The sequence below is a fragment of the Haliotis cracherodii genome, unplaced genomic scaffold (assembly GCF_022045235.1).
Source record: "Haliotis cracherodii isolate W230 unplaced genomic scaffold, xgHalCrac1.p SCAF_3, whole genome shotgun sequence".
NCBI lineage: Eukaryota > Metazoa > Mollusca > Gastropoda > Lepetellida > Haliotidae > Haliotis > Haliotis cracherodii.
In genome coordinates this window covers 49,441,572-49,457,254 of record NW_027266286.1, presented here as the reverse complement: position 1 = coordinate 49,457,254, position 15,683 = coordinate 49,441,572, and the positions used below count along the sequence as shown (strand labels likewise).

Sequence of the window (15,683 nt, the reverse complement as noted above, 5' to 3'; positions counted from 1 at the left end):
CCAGAAGCTGACCAGGTAAGAATTTGTTAAGAAACTTAGCCCGATACATGCTTATCCCATAAACCTCTGACCTAGGTATACCTGTCTACATTTATTCTCAGTGAAAGGTTTCACGACATCTCCCAGTTTGCCCCGAAGCAACAGTCATCAGCGCTGAGTGGGAAAAGAAACAGACATAACTGTCAAGCAGGTTCTGGAGATGAATGATCCACACTTCTCTCAATGTGTCTCCTGTTTGGCCCAACAACAACCTCACGTTCAGCCTCGTTTCCAGGAATGCCAATGACATGACGTCGATTGCGCTGATAGGGCAAGACCAGGGCACGTGGGCATGGTTTATTTAAGGCAAATTTTTGGAAGAATTAAGCCAAAATTTCGTCAAGGGTGTGCTGGTCGCATCCTCCCCTGTTGGATCCTACCTTGTGTTTCGAGGAATTTCTTTTTCATTTCAAACTGCCATAATGGGAGGTTACGATTTAGAAGTAAGTACATAAGAGAACTATAATACTATAACGATGTTTAAGAAAACTTGAATGACAATAGCTGTTTAACGTCTAATCACGTCTACACATTTATGTTTTTCCATACCTTTCTTTCCTTTAGATAGGCTTGCAAGTGTACATGAGAAAATTAAATTGATGGACACTCAAGTATTTTCCACATAACTATACATATTTCCGTGAAGTTATGATAATCAATAATGATACAATGAATTAACTAGAACAGCAATTTCATTTTCATCAAGGGGTTCTTCCACGACGTGACATTTTTAGCGACAGTACATTCTACTACACAGTTGCTAATATGTATCTACACGATTAATGTTAACTGTACATTTGACATTTTCTAATGTTGTTTCTTTTCAAAATTCTATATCTCTGTCGTGGTTATATATACGACAGTACATAGAAATCTGACTCAGGTCATTTATTTTGGTGCTTTTCTGTAATTTGATAAATAATTTCACTGTTGCAGGCCGCTGCCTTGAAACCCGCCGCCAAATCTACGTCATTGTTAAAATGGCTGATCATCGGAACAATAATGGGTATTGTTGGAATTGGCGGTGTTCTTGTTGGCCTGGGAGTCTCGGGAAACCTCGGCAAAGGAAGTGATGAGGACAGCTTGGTAAGATATAGTTTGCAATATTATATACAACAGAAAAATACACAGTCAGTCCACAGTTTTGCATTTCACATGCGTATTCTAATTAAACACTATCCTATTATACAGATAGAGCAACAACGCCTTATGAGAATGAATACTCTGTTGCATATGAAGACCATATGCAGCCAAGGACATACTTATCAGACAGGTCAAATGTGAAGATTAGTTTTAGATTAGATTAGTAATGTGAAAATTATTGTGAATCGGGTTGTTTAACACGGTTTTTGTACAATTACTATAATAAACTATATCGCTTGAAATTACATCAAACTAAACAATAGGTAGTACACGACTCCAAGACCAAAACCTCATTTCTCGAATAGGGATTACGCTTGATAAATGTCTTTGTAAAATGAATTCGTAGTTCCCTATCATAGTACAGACAACAATGGTTCATTGTCCAGATGTCGTCACATTTGCATTAGACATGAAGTATTACGTTCATGCTACTGTGACACCCGTTATATATGGGGATTGTGAATCAGCAGCACCGCACAAGACTGAAAGATAAATGTCTTATGGCTAAGGCTTGGGTTATGTTAGTCAACTTAACAATCACGGTTACTTTGTCTTGGTCTAAATCAGGATTCGTACATTTAAATATGTCATCTTTTGAGGATATAATAAACCCACAACCTTACGGTTGGCGCATGTAGTGTATGGCATGGGAATCAGGTGGTCACAGACACTGTGCCCTCTACATGGATGTATGTCAACAGATGTAATCATATCTTAGTTGTGAACGGGAATGTGTTGATACGTGTTCTTGTTCAACCCTTCAACCATTTGTCTTTAAGACCGCCATGGCACAGTTATGCTGTTGCTGACTATTAGCTTAATGTCATGCACGTACAGGCAAACGTGCAACAGTTTTTGGCTAGTGTGCAGCTGTCATGTAAGATCGACGTCCTAATGCAATACCAACGTGTACATCAACCTTCAGTGAATGGTCTCGTGTTCAGCTCCAGGCAATAAGGCATCTTAAATAATTATGCGTCTTAATTGTCAGTGTATTATTTTCAATCGTAAACATTCGATGACTGTAACAGCATTTACTTATATAGTTTTGGTTTTGGTTATGTGTAGGAGAAGCAGGGAGCAGGTTATTATTTATCTTATATTCCAGAATCTGTTCCGGTTGCAATGCAAATATATACACAATTGGCATCTTTCGTTTACAAAAAGTCCACATCAGCTAAATCAAAACTTTATAAGAATATTTTTGATACTGAATTCTTTCTTTCATCAATAACATTTTTTGGTTTGCAATAGCCAGAGTTTCATTGTAGTTCGCACTCTTTCAATAATATATCTGGTTATCTTTACACAAACCTGGAGATAAAAGACTGTATTAATTGTAATAAGGGTTATATCGAGAATGAATACCACTGTCTGTTTATCTGTGATGTTTATGGTGTTCTCTGTCGACGATATTTTCCTATAATTTTTTTGTATCCGACCCTACTTAAAAACAGTATTCGTATGTCTTCTACACCAGTCTGAAAACAGAAATTCATGTCAGAATCAAATGTTCAGGCTAATTTTCTAAGCTTCCAGAATATTGTCAATAGACTTAAATAAAACTCATCAAACATGATGAACTACTTCTTTTTATGTTTATACTCTTAATCTCTGCTTTAATAATTCAGCAGACAAACTTCATAATCCAATGATTTTGAGAAGTGTTCTCTTTGCATCAAAACGTATAAGTATCTAACCAGACACAGGGATTTTGGATAGCCATGTGAATATGACTGTTAGGAAGAGCACGGGGGATTTGGAGTTTAGCCGTGGCGATTGATGACCCATCCACGCACTGCGTAGTTGAAAGAAGATATATAATACATCAAAGGTCGTAGAACAACAGGCCATAGTTACGTACATGTATAACGTCGCTTACGGCACATGACCCACATTTATGACCACAAGTCATAAGAGGAATACACTTCTCAACACGTCTAGGTTTTAATATCAAATATGTAAATAACGTATAAATAATCTCAGGTCTTAATACAGTCAAGGTCTAGTATCTTTGGCAAAAACATTCCAGCATACAATGAAGAGTTAGGGTAAAACTGTTAACGGTGCAGCATATAGATAGCCAGCGTCCGTTTGCCGCAAAAAAGTAATAGATGTCTGTGTCACTTTATGACACTGTGAACTTCTTGCCCATATTTAGCTGACACACCCTGATATTCTTTACATCGTGATGAAAGCGTTTATCTCAAACTCACTCACTGACTCACTCACTCACTCACTCGTTGGACACCAGTTCCGAGGATGCTAGGCAATGACACCCTTCTGTCTACATTGCCATATGCAGAGCAATAAGACATTTCTCACAAAGGGAAACACGTGTTTGTCATGCCTGGCCATGTATGACCCAAAGATGACCTTGGAATAATTGATAATGTAGTAAATTCAAGACATCAACGCAAGATATATTTCAAATATCATCCAAAACATATTCCAAAGGGTGTTGCATAGAATACAGTCTCCATTATCTACCGAAACAGATGCAATTCGGCGTAAAATGCAAAATAGTAAGAAAAACTATATGAACTGATCAGTGCTGACACCAGGTATACGCAAAAAGGATATACATGTCCTGCAGTACCGGTAGCAACCTTAACTCTCACAATTTCCAAAAAAGTAAGTGCTTGTTTGTTGCATAGAACTCAATATTACTGCCATATGACGGCGGCATGCAAACGATCGAATCGGGAGCCGACAATCCAGTCATCAACATCATGAGCAACGACCCAACCGTCGGGGCTTAATGCCACGCCACTTACCATCAATTTTCAACATGTTAGCCTTACTTGAAACAAGCCTTTTATAATAAATTAAAATCGACGGGAAAATCTGATATATTGCATAGTTATTAAATTGTGTTCCCTTATTATTTCTATCAGTACATTCCATATAATCATTTATTTTAGCTGATACCAGTGCTGAGATTGTTCTTTGTGAACCCTGATATTCCCGTATAGTAGTGGGTAATGCTGTCATCTTTGTGGTCTTGCTTTCCAAATAAAACAAAACTTAAGGAAAACAATATATATTTTTGGACATTCACAGGCCAAATGTTGAAAATGGTTAGTATCGATTTTTGAACGCACTAATAGACATCAATTTCAACCATGCAGATGCATAAGTGAATGGGAATGTGATCGAGGCAAGAAACATTCTTATGTGACATTGATAGGCTGTAAAAGAGGTAAGTGACGCATCACAAGCCAAAACATTCACAAAGAAATCGCGACTTATTGACTACCTCATCAGAACTCATCCTTCACTACCCAATAAATTCAAAGTGATGTGACGTCTGTAAATAAGCCAGGGTAATTCTCAGGGTAGGTTTTTGCTTTTCGAGTTAATTTAAATAATGAAAAACACAAACGAAAACCCTTTCAAAATTCATAGGGATTGTACGATACCGACTGTATCATGAGAATGGCATTGTGGTTAGGAATCACCATCAAATAGTGATGATGCCAGGTGTTCGTGAAATGACGAGTGTATTCTGCTCCACCGGTGACACCAGTCACGAATACTTGCACAGGAAAGTACATTGTTTACCTACACAAACACGGGAACATAGGTACAAGTCAAAATAGGAATGCATCGGACACAAGATGACATTAAAGTATGTCTGGTAGATATCGCTGTGAACATACCTCGTTCACCAACACAGGATCGACTTGACCACAGCTTTCATACATATACTATGTGCGCAGCTAAAATCCATTTCTCCTTTGATTATAAATTATCTCACTCGTTCATCTGATTTGTAATGGGCGGCTGGGTTCAATGTGAGTGTATCAGTTCATTTTTCCACCGAGGAAGTACATTGACTGTGTTTTCCGCCATACTGTGGTTGCCACCAGTCCTGGGACGGTTTGTGTGAGCAGCGGTTCGTATGGCTGCTTGTCAACGTGACCGCTAGGAACATTGCTAGTTTCCGCTGACATACTGAAAATGATATCAAGTGTAACCAATAATGATAATAATAAACTCAAAATAATCTTTTGTTATTGATTTAAACACACATTCTAATCTATCCTGTGAATATAAACTGCCTTGACAGCTAAACATACGTAACTTCAATATCTTTCATGAATAAGTAAATATAAATGTCACAAAACATCTTCCACCTCACAATCAATATGTCTTGATAAAGTTACTTTGTCTCATGAACCCCTACCGCATGCGTGTGCCGTAATAAGGAGTTATATATACTTGTCATCTAATATGGGACTATAGCGCTTCGTTCGGCTTGCGTGTCCTATTTCTAAACATCAAAGATCTTGGGCGGTTCGTATGTTACCAGTCGTATCATACACCATCCATTACCTCATTACAGAGGGACAAGGCAGGGCATACGTCATATCAGTAACAGAGGTCGCTCTGATCCTTTAGGGGCTGCTGGACAAATGTACAGACACAAACTAAAGGACTTAGTAAATTATGTTTATTCCTTCCATATGTCACAGTATCCACATACTTCTTATAAGTACAAAGGAAGAAACAGTATTATTCTAAGTAACTTTCGTTCGTATTTCGTATTACAAACATATGAATATGTTCCTAAGGTTATATTTGACGAATGTGCACATGCATTAACCCTTTTGAACGCGGGTATCTTGATAGTTACAATATTTTCGCGAACACCTTGAGTCATCATTGATTTTCAGTTATCCATTCAAACGGGTTTCAACACAATTTTGCCCTTAACGCCCAATAAAATACGCTTTGGCAGATAGTCGAGACTAATTGGTTTCAAGCATTGATGTTTTGAATTTGCATAAAGCATGGTTATTTTCATACATATTGTTCATACAGAAATTGTTGTTCGACATATTGCTTATAAACAATATGCTTATGCAAACACATTACTTATATATTATATCCTTATTTTGACACTGTATATATAGTTAACCATTTTTAAAAGTGAGTGAGTGAGTTTGTTCTTTCGCCGCTTTTAGCAATATTCCAGCAATATAACGGCAGGGAACACCAGAAATGGACTTCACACATTGTACCCATGTCGGAAATCGACAACCCATGTTATATTTAAAAAAATTAATTAAATGTGGTTATTTAGATATATTCTTGATATAGAAAATACACATACTCGACACATTGTGAAATATGAGTTATGGTTATCGCCATATGTTGTATCTGGAAGGTAGAGGAATGTGCTCACTAGTCAGTATTTAAAGTCCGCCGCCTGTGAACATGTTGTCAAGACACTAGTTGTATGTAGTTATTTATCACGCCGAAATTTATGACAGCGAGAGAACGTAAAAAGGACTACAGGTGTACGAGAATATTCTATGAAAGCTTTCATGGAACTCCCCGAGTCACGATCTTGCACCGCTAGATCCGTGTAACGTACTGATAAACAACATGTTTTTATGTTTATGCATATCTCAACAGCAATCCGCCCATTATAATGTCACAATATGAAGTGTTGGCTGTTTTTCATCCCACATCCTGACAAGTTGACATAATCAATGAAAACAACATAACCCGGCAGTGTTTTGAGATAATTTGCAAGTTTAAAGATGATATATTGTAAATAAATATTCGTCCTAAATCATTAATTAATTTCTCCGAATTATTTTCTTTTTGTTTTTCGTTCTTCAATGTCATGTGTCTGTTACAGATCACGGGCGGAGCAGCTCAGGCAGGGATGTTCAATGGGCAGAATCAACAGGGTAGCTTTGGACAGAACCAGAATGGCCTGGGTATGCTGGGTAACGCTGTCGGTATCCCTGACGACGTGAGTCTGCAAACCATACAAATGTTGTACTCCACAATATTTTCATATATATGAATTTTCCGACGGTATGCATTTCTTTGAACGTACCTTAAACGAATATTTAATAAAATATATCTGGTTATTTAGCGCGTAAAATTAATATTTTATAAATATTTTTTCTTTCATTACAGACGCCAGACATTGTGCCAGATGTGGTTGAGAACGTTGTTGAGAATATCAACGATGTCAGGAATGACATTGCCGACAACGTAGCAGATGTCGTTGACACTGCTTCTGACGCAGCTAATAATGTCATCGATGCAGCTGCTGACATTGTCGATGATGTTAACGACGATGTAAATGATATCGTTGGCGACATTCATGATGATATGGCAGAAGTTGGAGGTGATGTGACTGATATAGTTGATGACGTGACAGATGATGTGGACGATGTGACAGATGACGTGAACGATGTGGTAGATGATGCTGACGATGTGACTGATGATGTTGATGACAACAGTCGTGAAGTTGAAGATGAAGCTTCCGACGATCTTGATGATGCCATAGAAGATATTGCTGAGGCAAGGGCCGATGTGGTCGACCAGGCGACAGATGCTTTTGAGGACTTGTTGGACGGTGCCGATGACCAAGCTGATGATATCAGGGATGATGTTGAAGACAGTCTTGAAGCATCATTGGAAGGTGGAGAAAAAGATCTGGAGGATGTCTTAGAAGGTACAGTTGGTGATATTCCAGATACTGTTGACGGTGTGCTTGGTGGTGCTTCAGCAGACGCGTTTTGGGAAGTTGGTGAGGGGTTTTCTGACGGTGTTTCTGATATTGGTGATGCTTTGGGCGATAGGGCTGATGAGGTAGATGGTGGTCTAGATGCTCTTGGTGATGGTGTTGAGGACATGACTCCTGCTATGGCTATGGCAGCTGGTGGGATGAACCCAGCGGCTGCTGTCGCTATGGGAGGAGATATGTTTGGGGAAACTGGGGATACTTTTGGTGATTTGGCAGGGGATGCTGGGGATGCTGTAGGTGATATGGTAGGAGGCGTTGGGGATGCTGTGGATGATGTCGGCGATATTGTAGGTGATACTGAGGACACGATTGGGGATGCGATTGGAGGTTTGGGTGATATGGTTGGTGATGCTGGTGATACTATGAGCGATGCGATGGGAGGTGAGGGTGACATGCTAGGAGATGCTGGGGATACTATTGGGGATATGATGGGTGGTATGGGTGATGCAATGGGAGGTATGGGTGACATGTTTGGTGATGCTAGTGATGTTATGGGCGATATGGTGGGTGGTATGGGTGATGCTATGGGCGATGCGATGGGAAGTATGGGTGGTATTCTAGGAGATGCTAGGGATACTATGGGCGATATGATGGGTGGTATGGGCGATGCTATGGGTGGTATGGGTGATATGCTAGGAGATGCTAGGGATACTATGGGCGATATGGTGGGTGGTATGGGTGATGCGGTGGGAGGTATGGGTGATATGCTAGGAGATGCTAGGGATAATATTGGCGATGTGGTGGGTGGTATGGGTGATATGCTAGGAGATGCTAGGGATAATATGGGCGATATGGTGGGTGGTATGGGTGATGCGGTGGGAGGTATGGGTGATATGCTAGGAGATGCTAGGGATAATATGGGCGATGTGGTGGGTGGTATGGGTGATATGCTAGGAGATGCTAGGGATAATATGGGCGATGTGGTGGGTGGTATGGGTGATATGCTAGGAGATGCTAGGGATACTATGGGCGATGTGGTGGGTGGTATGGGGGATGCGATGGGGGACATTGGAGATATGATGGGCATGGATGGTATGGATAACATGGGCGGTATGATGGCCGCCATGGCAATGAACAGGGGAATAGGTATGGGTTCTCAGCCTGTGAGTCCATACATGGGACGTCAAATGGGTCCAAGTATGAGACCATACATGGGTCCATACACGGGAAATCAGATGGGTCCTAATATGGGTCAAGGCATTGGACGACCAATGGGTCCATATATGAGAAATCAGATGGGTCATAATATGGGTCAAGGCATTGGACGACCAATGGGTCCATATATGGGACCATACATGGCACCTCAAATGGGTCCAGGCATGGGGCCTCAAACGCAACCTCAAGCACAGGGTTTTGGATATCCAAATCCATTGCCCTTGATGTTGATGGATGATTTCGAAATGGATTTGGGATTTGATATGTAATTAGAGAAGAGTTTCAACTGTACATTCACTGTGTCATTTCTTCTTGATGATTAAAAATGGTCCGCTTTATCACGCATACATATGTACCTGGCCCTGATGCGATAATTTAGTCGGGACATGTTTTACATGCGTATTGTTCAGTATTGCAAGCAAGTTTGTTCATAATGAAAATATAGCGCATTAAAACAGTAACAATCAGTCCATGAACGTGTATTCAGAAATGTGCAAGTTTTCATTGTTGCACAATGTTATATCATTTTCAACATGTACTCAAAGGCGGACACGGTTGTTGACAATCAGAGTAATAAACACAATATATAATGTATAATTTAATCTGGTATAAAAATCGTGGAATAGGAACCAGTTAACGTTCAGTTTATCATACCACTGAACATAAAATGAAACTAACAATGAAGACTGTCGTGTTTTATATATCTTATTACACTACCTCGTGCTGAGCAGTAGTTTAAAGTCCATCTATGTAAGCTATAATACATACCCAAGACTTATTCGTAATAAATAATCGGAGTACAATGTACAATCCACATTATTACTATGTTGGCGCCATGGAATATCAAATATGTACATTTTAACACTTGAACTTACTCAAGCTTCCGACTCGTCACATGTTATGTTTGTACAATGCGTGATTGATGGTAAGTAAATTCATATATATATGTCATACATAGAGCAATAACATGACGCTTACTCCAACAATGTACTATTTATCAATGTCAGCACGCTGGTTCCTTCTTGGTCTAACCACATGTTAGTCACTGGCATGCAACATCGTTGTTTACTTTCGTATCCATGTGTCGATATCGTAACATTTTGAATTAAACAATTAATTGTTTATGGTTGGTCGTTTTAGTTATTACTTGATTCAATATAGAATTAGAGGTTTCTGTAACTAATGATTAGTTGACTGAATTAATCTTTCTTAACAAAACATTTCCTGCATACTATCACATTAACAACAAATGTTTTACACGTATAATAAATCAATTAATGCTAATTGCAAATCACATGCTATTTTCTATGTCATTGTGTAGTAATGATACATTTTAAATCAACCAGATATCTTAGATGACAACGAATTGGATGATGATAGCAGCGACGATGACGCCCCTTTGGAGAATATGAGAGACGCTTTAGAAGACAGAATCGAGGAAATGACTGATGATGATGATGATGATGATGATGATGACACATCTGAAGGCCAAGATGACGTTGTTGATAATAATGACAGTGATGACTCTCCATTGGAGGCTATGAGAGACGCTTTAGAAGACAGAATCGAGGAAATGACTGATGATGATGATGATGACACATCTGAAGGCCAAGATGACGTTGATAATAATGACAGTGATGACTCTCCATTGGATTCTATGAGAGACGCTTTAGAAGACAGAATCGAGGAAATGACTGATGATGATGATGATGACACATCTGAAGGCCAAGATGACGTTGATAATAATGACAGTGATGACTCTCCATTGGATTCTATGAGAGACGCTTTAGAAGACAGAATCGAGGAAATGACTGATGATGATGATGATGACACATCTGAAGGCCAAGATGACGTTGTTGATAATGATGACAGTGATGACTCTCCATTGGAGTCTATGAGAGACGCTTTAGAAGACAGAATCGAGGAAATGACTGATGATGATGATGACACATCTGAAGGCCAAGATGGCTTTGTTGATAATAATGACAGTGATGACTCTCCATTGGAGGCTATGAGAGACGCTTTAGAAGACAGAATCGAGGAAATGACTGATGATGATGATGATGACACATCTGAAGGCCAAGATGAAGTTGTTGATAGTGATGACAGTGATGACTCTCCATTGGATTCTATGAGAGACGCTTTAGAAGACAGAATCGAGGAAATGACTGATGATGATGATGATGATGACACATCTGAAGGCCAAGATGACGTTGATAATAATGACAGTGATGACTCTCCATTGGAGGCTATGAGAGACGCTTTAGAAGACAGAATCGAGGAAATGACTGATGATGATGATGATGACACATCTGAAGGCCAAGATGACGTTGTTGATAATAATGACAGTGATGACTCTCCATTAGAGTCTATGAGAGACGCTTTAGAAGACAGAATCGAGGAAATGACTGATGATGATGATGACACATCTGAAGGCCAAGATGGCTTTGTTGATAATAATGACAGTGATGACTCTCCATTGGATTCTATGAGAGACGCTTTAGAAGACAGAATCGAGGAAATGACTGATGATGATGATGATGACACATCTGAAGGCCAAGATGAAGTTGTTGATAGTGATGACAGTGATGACTCTCCATTGGATTCTATGAAAGACGCTTTAGAAGACAGAATCGAGGAAATGACTGATGATGATGATGATGACACATCTGAAGGCCAAGATGACGTTGATAATAATGACAGTGATGACTCTCCATTGGAGGCTATGAGAGACGCTTTAGAAGACAGAATCGAGGAAATGACTGATGATAATGATGATGATGATACATCTGAAGGCCAAGATGACGTTGTTGATAATGATGACAGTGATGACTCTCCTTTGGAGAATATAAGAGATGCTTTGGAAGAGAGAATCGACACAATCACTGATGACAGCACACCTGATGATCAAGATGATCTCTTTAACGATAATGATGACACACCCTGGGGAAACATGAGAGATGCTTTGGAAGACAGAATCGACACAATCACTGATGACAGGACGCCTGATGATCGAGATGATCTTTCTGATGATGATGATGACACACCCTTGGAAACTATGAGAGATGCTTTAGAAGACAGAATTGACACAATCACTGATGACAGGACGCCTGATGATCAAGATGATCTTTCTGATGATAATGATGACACACCCTTGGAAAATATGAGAGATGCTTTGGAAGACAGAATCGACACAATCACTGATGACAGCACACCTGATGATCAAGATGATCTTTCTGATGATGATGATGACACACCCTTGGAAAATATGAGAGATGCTTTAGAAGACAGAATCGACACAATCACTGATGACAGCACACCTGATGACCAAGATGACCTCTTTAACGATAATGATGACACACCCTGGGGAAATATGAGAGATGCTTTGGAAGACAGAATCGACACAATCACTGATGACAGCACACCTGATGATCGAGATGATCTTTCTGATGATGATGATGACACACCCTTGGAAACTATGAGAGATGCTTTAGAAGACAGAATTGACACAATCACTGATGACAGGACGCCTGATGACCAAGATGATCTTTCTGATGATGATGACACACCCTTGGAAAATATGAGAGATGCTTTGGAAGACAGACTCGACACAATCACTGATGACAGCACACCTGATGATCAAGATGATCTTTCTGATGATGATGACACACCCTTGGAAACTATGAGAGATGCTTTGGAAGACATAATCGACACAATCACTGATGACAGCACACCTGATGATCAAGATGATCTTTCTGATGATGATGACACACCCTTGGAAACTATGAGAGATGCTTTGGAAGAGAGAATCGACACAATCACTGATGACAGCACACCTGATGCTCAAGATGATATTTCTGATGATGATGACACACTCTTGGAAACTATGAGAGATGCTTTGGAAGACAGAATCGACACAATCACTGATGACAGCACACCTGATGACCAAGATGATCTTTCTGATGATGATGACGACACACCCTTGGAAAATATGAGAGACGTTTTAGAAGAGCGAATCGACACAATCACTGATGACAGCACACCTGATGATCAAGATGATCTCTTTAACGATAATGATGACACACCCTCGGAAAATATGAGAGATGCTTTGGAAGAGAGAATCGACACAATCACTGATGACAGCACACCCGATGATCAAGATGATCTTTCTGATGATGATGGTATAGCTGATTCAATGGACGACACGGTCGGTGATGTTTCAGATGCTCAAAATGGCATGGTTGATACGATGCAAGATGTGGTTGGGGATGATAATGATGCAGGAAGTGATGCAGTGGGCAATATGGCTGACTCCCTGATGAATGCTGCTGCTAACGTTGCAGATACTGTCAATGGCGTGAGAGGGTCGATGTTGGATGCTTTCAGTGACAGTGTTGATGCAGCTGCTGACGTGAGAGACACTTCCTTAGATACCATGTCGGAGATGTATCCCACGATAGGAACGATGCACAACGGAGGGGCCTCAATAGACGGGTTAATGAACACCAGTGAAGATGGATTTGACGTCGCGGAAGAGTGAAACAAATTTAAAAAATCAGGATTAATTTATTGTCAATGCATTGTATGATGTGAGTCTGTGTTTCGATATTACGACATTTTTGCAGAATTATATCATCAGTACATATCCATCTCTTGAGAACTATCTCCGACGTGTTGACTGGCTTTTCACGAGCAATAAAATCAAAAGTAACAACGGAACCATGTTTGTCAGCAAGCTGTTTGATACATACCCACTGTGCTTTCAGAGTGTCTTTACCCAAGGCGGCTGGTCCGCCACTATGTATATATGTAGCTCTATTTGTATACTATGTGCTCTAGAATTTGTATATACCACATGACATTGTTTAACTGTTTATACTGTCGTCTCCATTAGTGCTAATCGTGATGTTATATTCCTTATACCAATTTGTAGGCTTACACTATAGTTAAGTGAATAAATATATATTTGTATAATTATATTCCTTTATTTGGATATGCTAAACACGTTTAGTGTTGTATTGACGTTAGTACAGTATGATATTATAGGACATTTCTAAGTTGTCACCCATCATATAACAAGACACTAGTGATGTATCATGGGCATACAAGCACACAATGCAAACAGTATCTAAATTAATGGTAACCACGGCATTACCATTAATATGTGACTGAAAAAAAATAAGGATGAGTGAGGTTGATATTACGCCTCTTCAGCTGTTATATCACGGAGGTAAACATCAAGAACGGGTTTCACACATTGTACCAATACTGGGAATAGAAATGAATTCTTCGCTGTGTCAAATGAACGCTTGAACAAGTGTCAAGTGTTAACCCAAACACATACACGAAGCAATGAGCGTGACCAATAGAGTGAGTGAGTGAGTATGGTTTTACGCTGCTATTCAGCAATAATCAACAATGTCAAGGCAGGGGATACCAGAAATGGGCTTCACACATTGTACCCTTGTGGTGAATCGTACGCGTGTCTTCGGTGTGGCGAGCAAACGCTGTAACCACTAGGCTATCCCACAGGCCCATTGTGACCAATAGCTTCAGCAACAAACTATTTGGGTAAGATGACATACAAAATCAGCGAGGACAGGACACATCTTAAAAGCCATTGGTAACCCACACCGGGCCGTCCAATCTACTTTCAGGCTCCTGATAAGACATGACAAGAGTCATTTGTTTGCACATGATGATGGATATAACTATCTGTCATGTGTGACATCCTCATCACTTTAAGCGTTCGGTTTTTACGTAAAAAGAATTCTTTCAAAAGGACGATTTATCCTCAGGTTGTTTAATGTGTAAGGTTGACCTAGTTAGATCATCGAAAGAATGTTCAAAAAGATGTGCCTATGGCAATGAATCAGTGAGCAATTTCTTACTGTTGCATTGTCTATCTCTAATCTCTATCTCTAATACCCCGACCACATGCTCCTGTATACATATGTGTATATATTTGCTTGCGTGTGTAAATATACATACGTGAGTTTTCTTGTTAAGTGAACGCGTTTACTCATTTGTGTATATTTACACTAGAAGCAAATTTGCTTCATGTATGGAACAATTGCAAATGTAATTGTAAATTTGCACTGTGTGCCTTTGTTGTAATGTGAACGTTTATACCAACGTCAGAGGATGATCTAATTAATGTATAGGTTGATTTGCTAACACCAAACAAATTGTCAACAGTTCTGTATTCTGAAGTTGGCACTATTCAGTATACAGCAATACCAACTTTTTTGCGGACGTCCAGAGTTTCAAGGAGTCAAAAAATTGTGTAAAGATTTAATCGGTCACATGTTGCTTCATGCGAAGATTTCTAGATCTGTAAGGTAACTCTTTTTTCTTTCGACTTTGGAAAACAACCTATTCAGGTTGAAAGCCGTGAACAGACTGATTTGTATAGCTTACACCATTAACATATGATACCTTATTTACATACCTAAGTTAATTTTCATGTGAACGCATAGTTAATTTACATATACACACGTATGTATAGTTACACATGTGCAAATTTTTTTACGTGAGTAAATGTTGGGCATATGAACGGGGTATCAGTCAACATTTGAACAACTTACAGTGAATACACACATAACGACGCGAGTGCAAGAGGGGTTGGAGATTAACACCTCTTTGAATAGTATTTGAGTTGACTTATATATAGTTGTATATAAGGTTTTATCAGCTCAAGAAAGCAGCTAAACTCCAAAGTAAGATCGTAGACCTTCATCAGTTGGGTTTATTTCCCCGATCAGGGGTATATTGTTAACATATATACATG

The 15,683-nt window shown here is 39.4% G+C and overlaps 1 protein-coding gene across 1 annotated transcript; it reads left to right on the top strand.

Moving 5' to 3' along the window:
• Window positions 1-384: 384 nt before the first annotated feature.
• LOC139474649 (serine-aspartate repeat-containing protein F-like) lies at window positions 385-13,808 on the top strand. Its single transcript, XM_071257744.1, has 5 exons — window positions 385-482; window positions 976-1,125; window positions 6,836-6,952; window positions 7,123-7,666; window positions 10,240-13,808. Exons 1-5 carry the CDS (start codon window positions 462-464, stop codon window positions 13,431-13,433), a joined length of 4,026 nt encoding a protein of 1,341 aa, XP_071113845.1. The 5' UTR covers window positions 385-461; the 3' UTR covers window positions 13,434-13,808.
• Window positions 13,809-15,683: the final 1,875 nt, after the last annotated feature.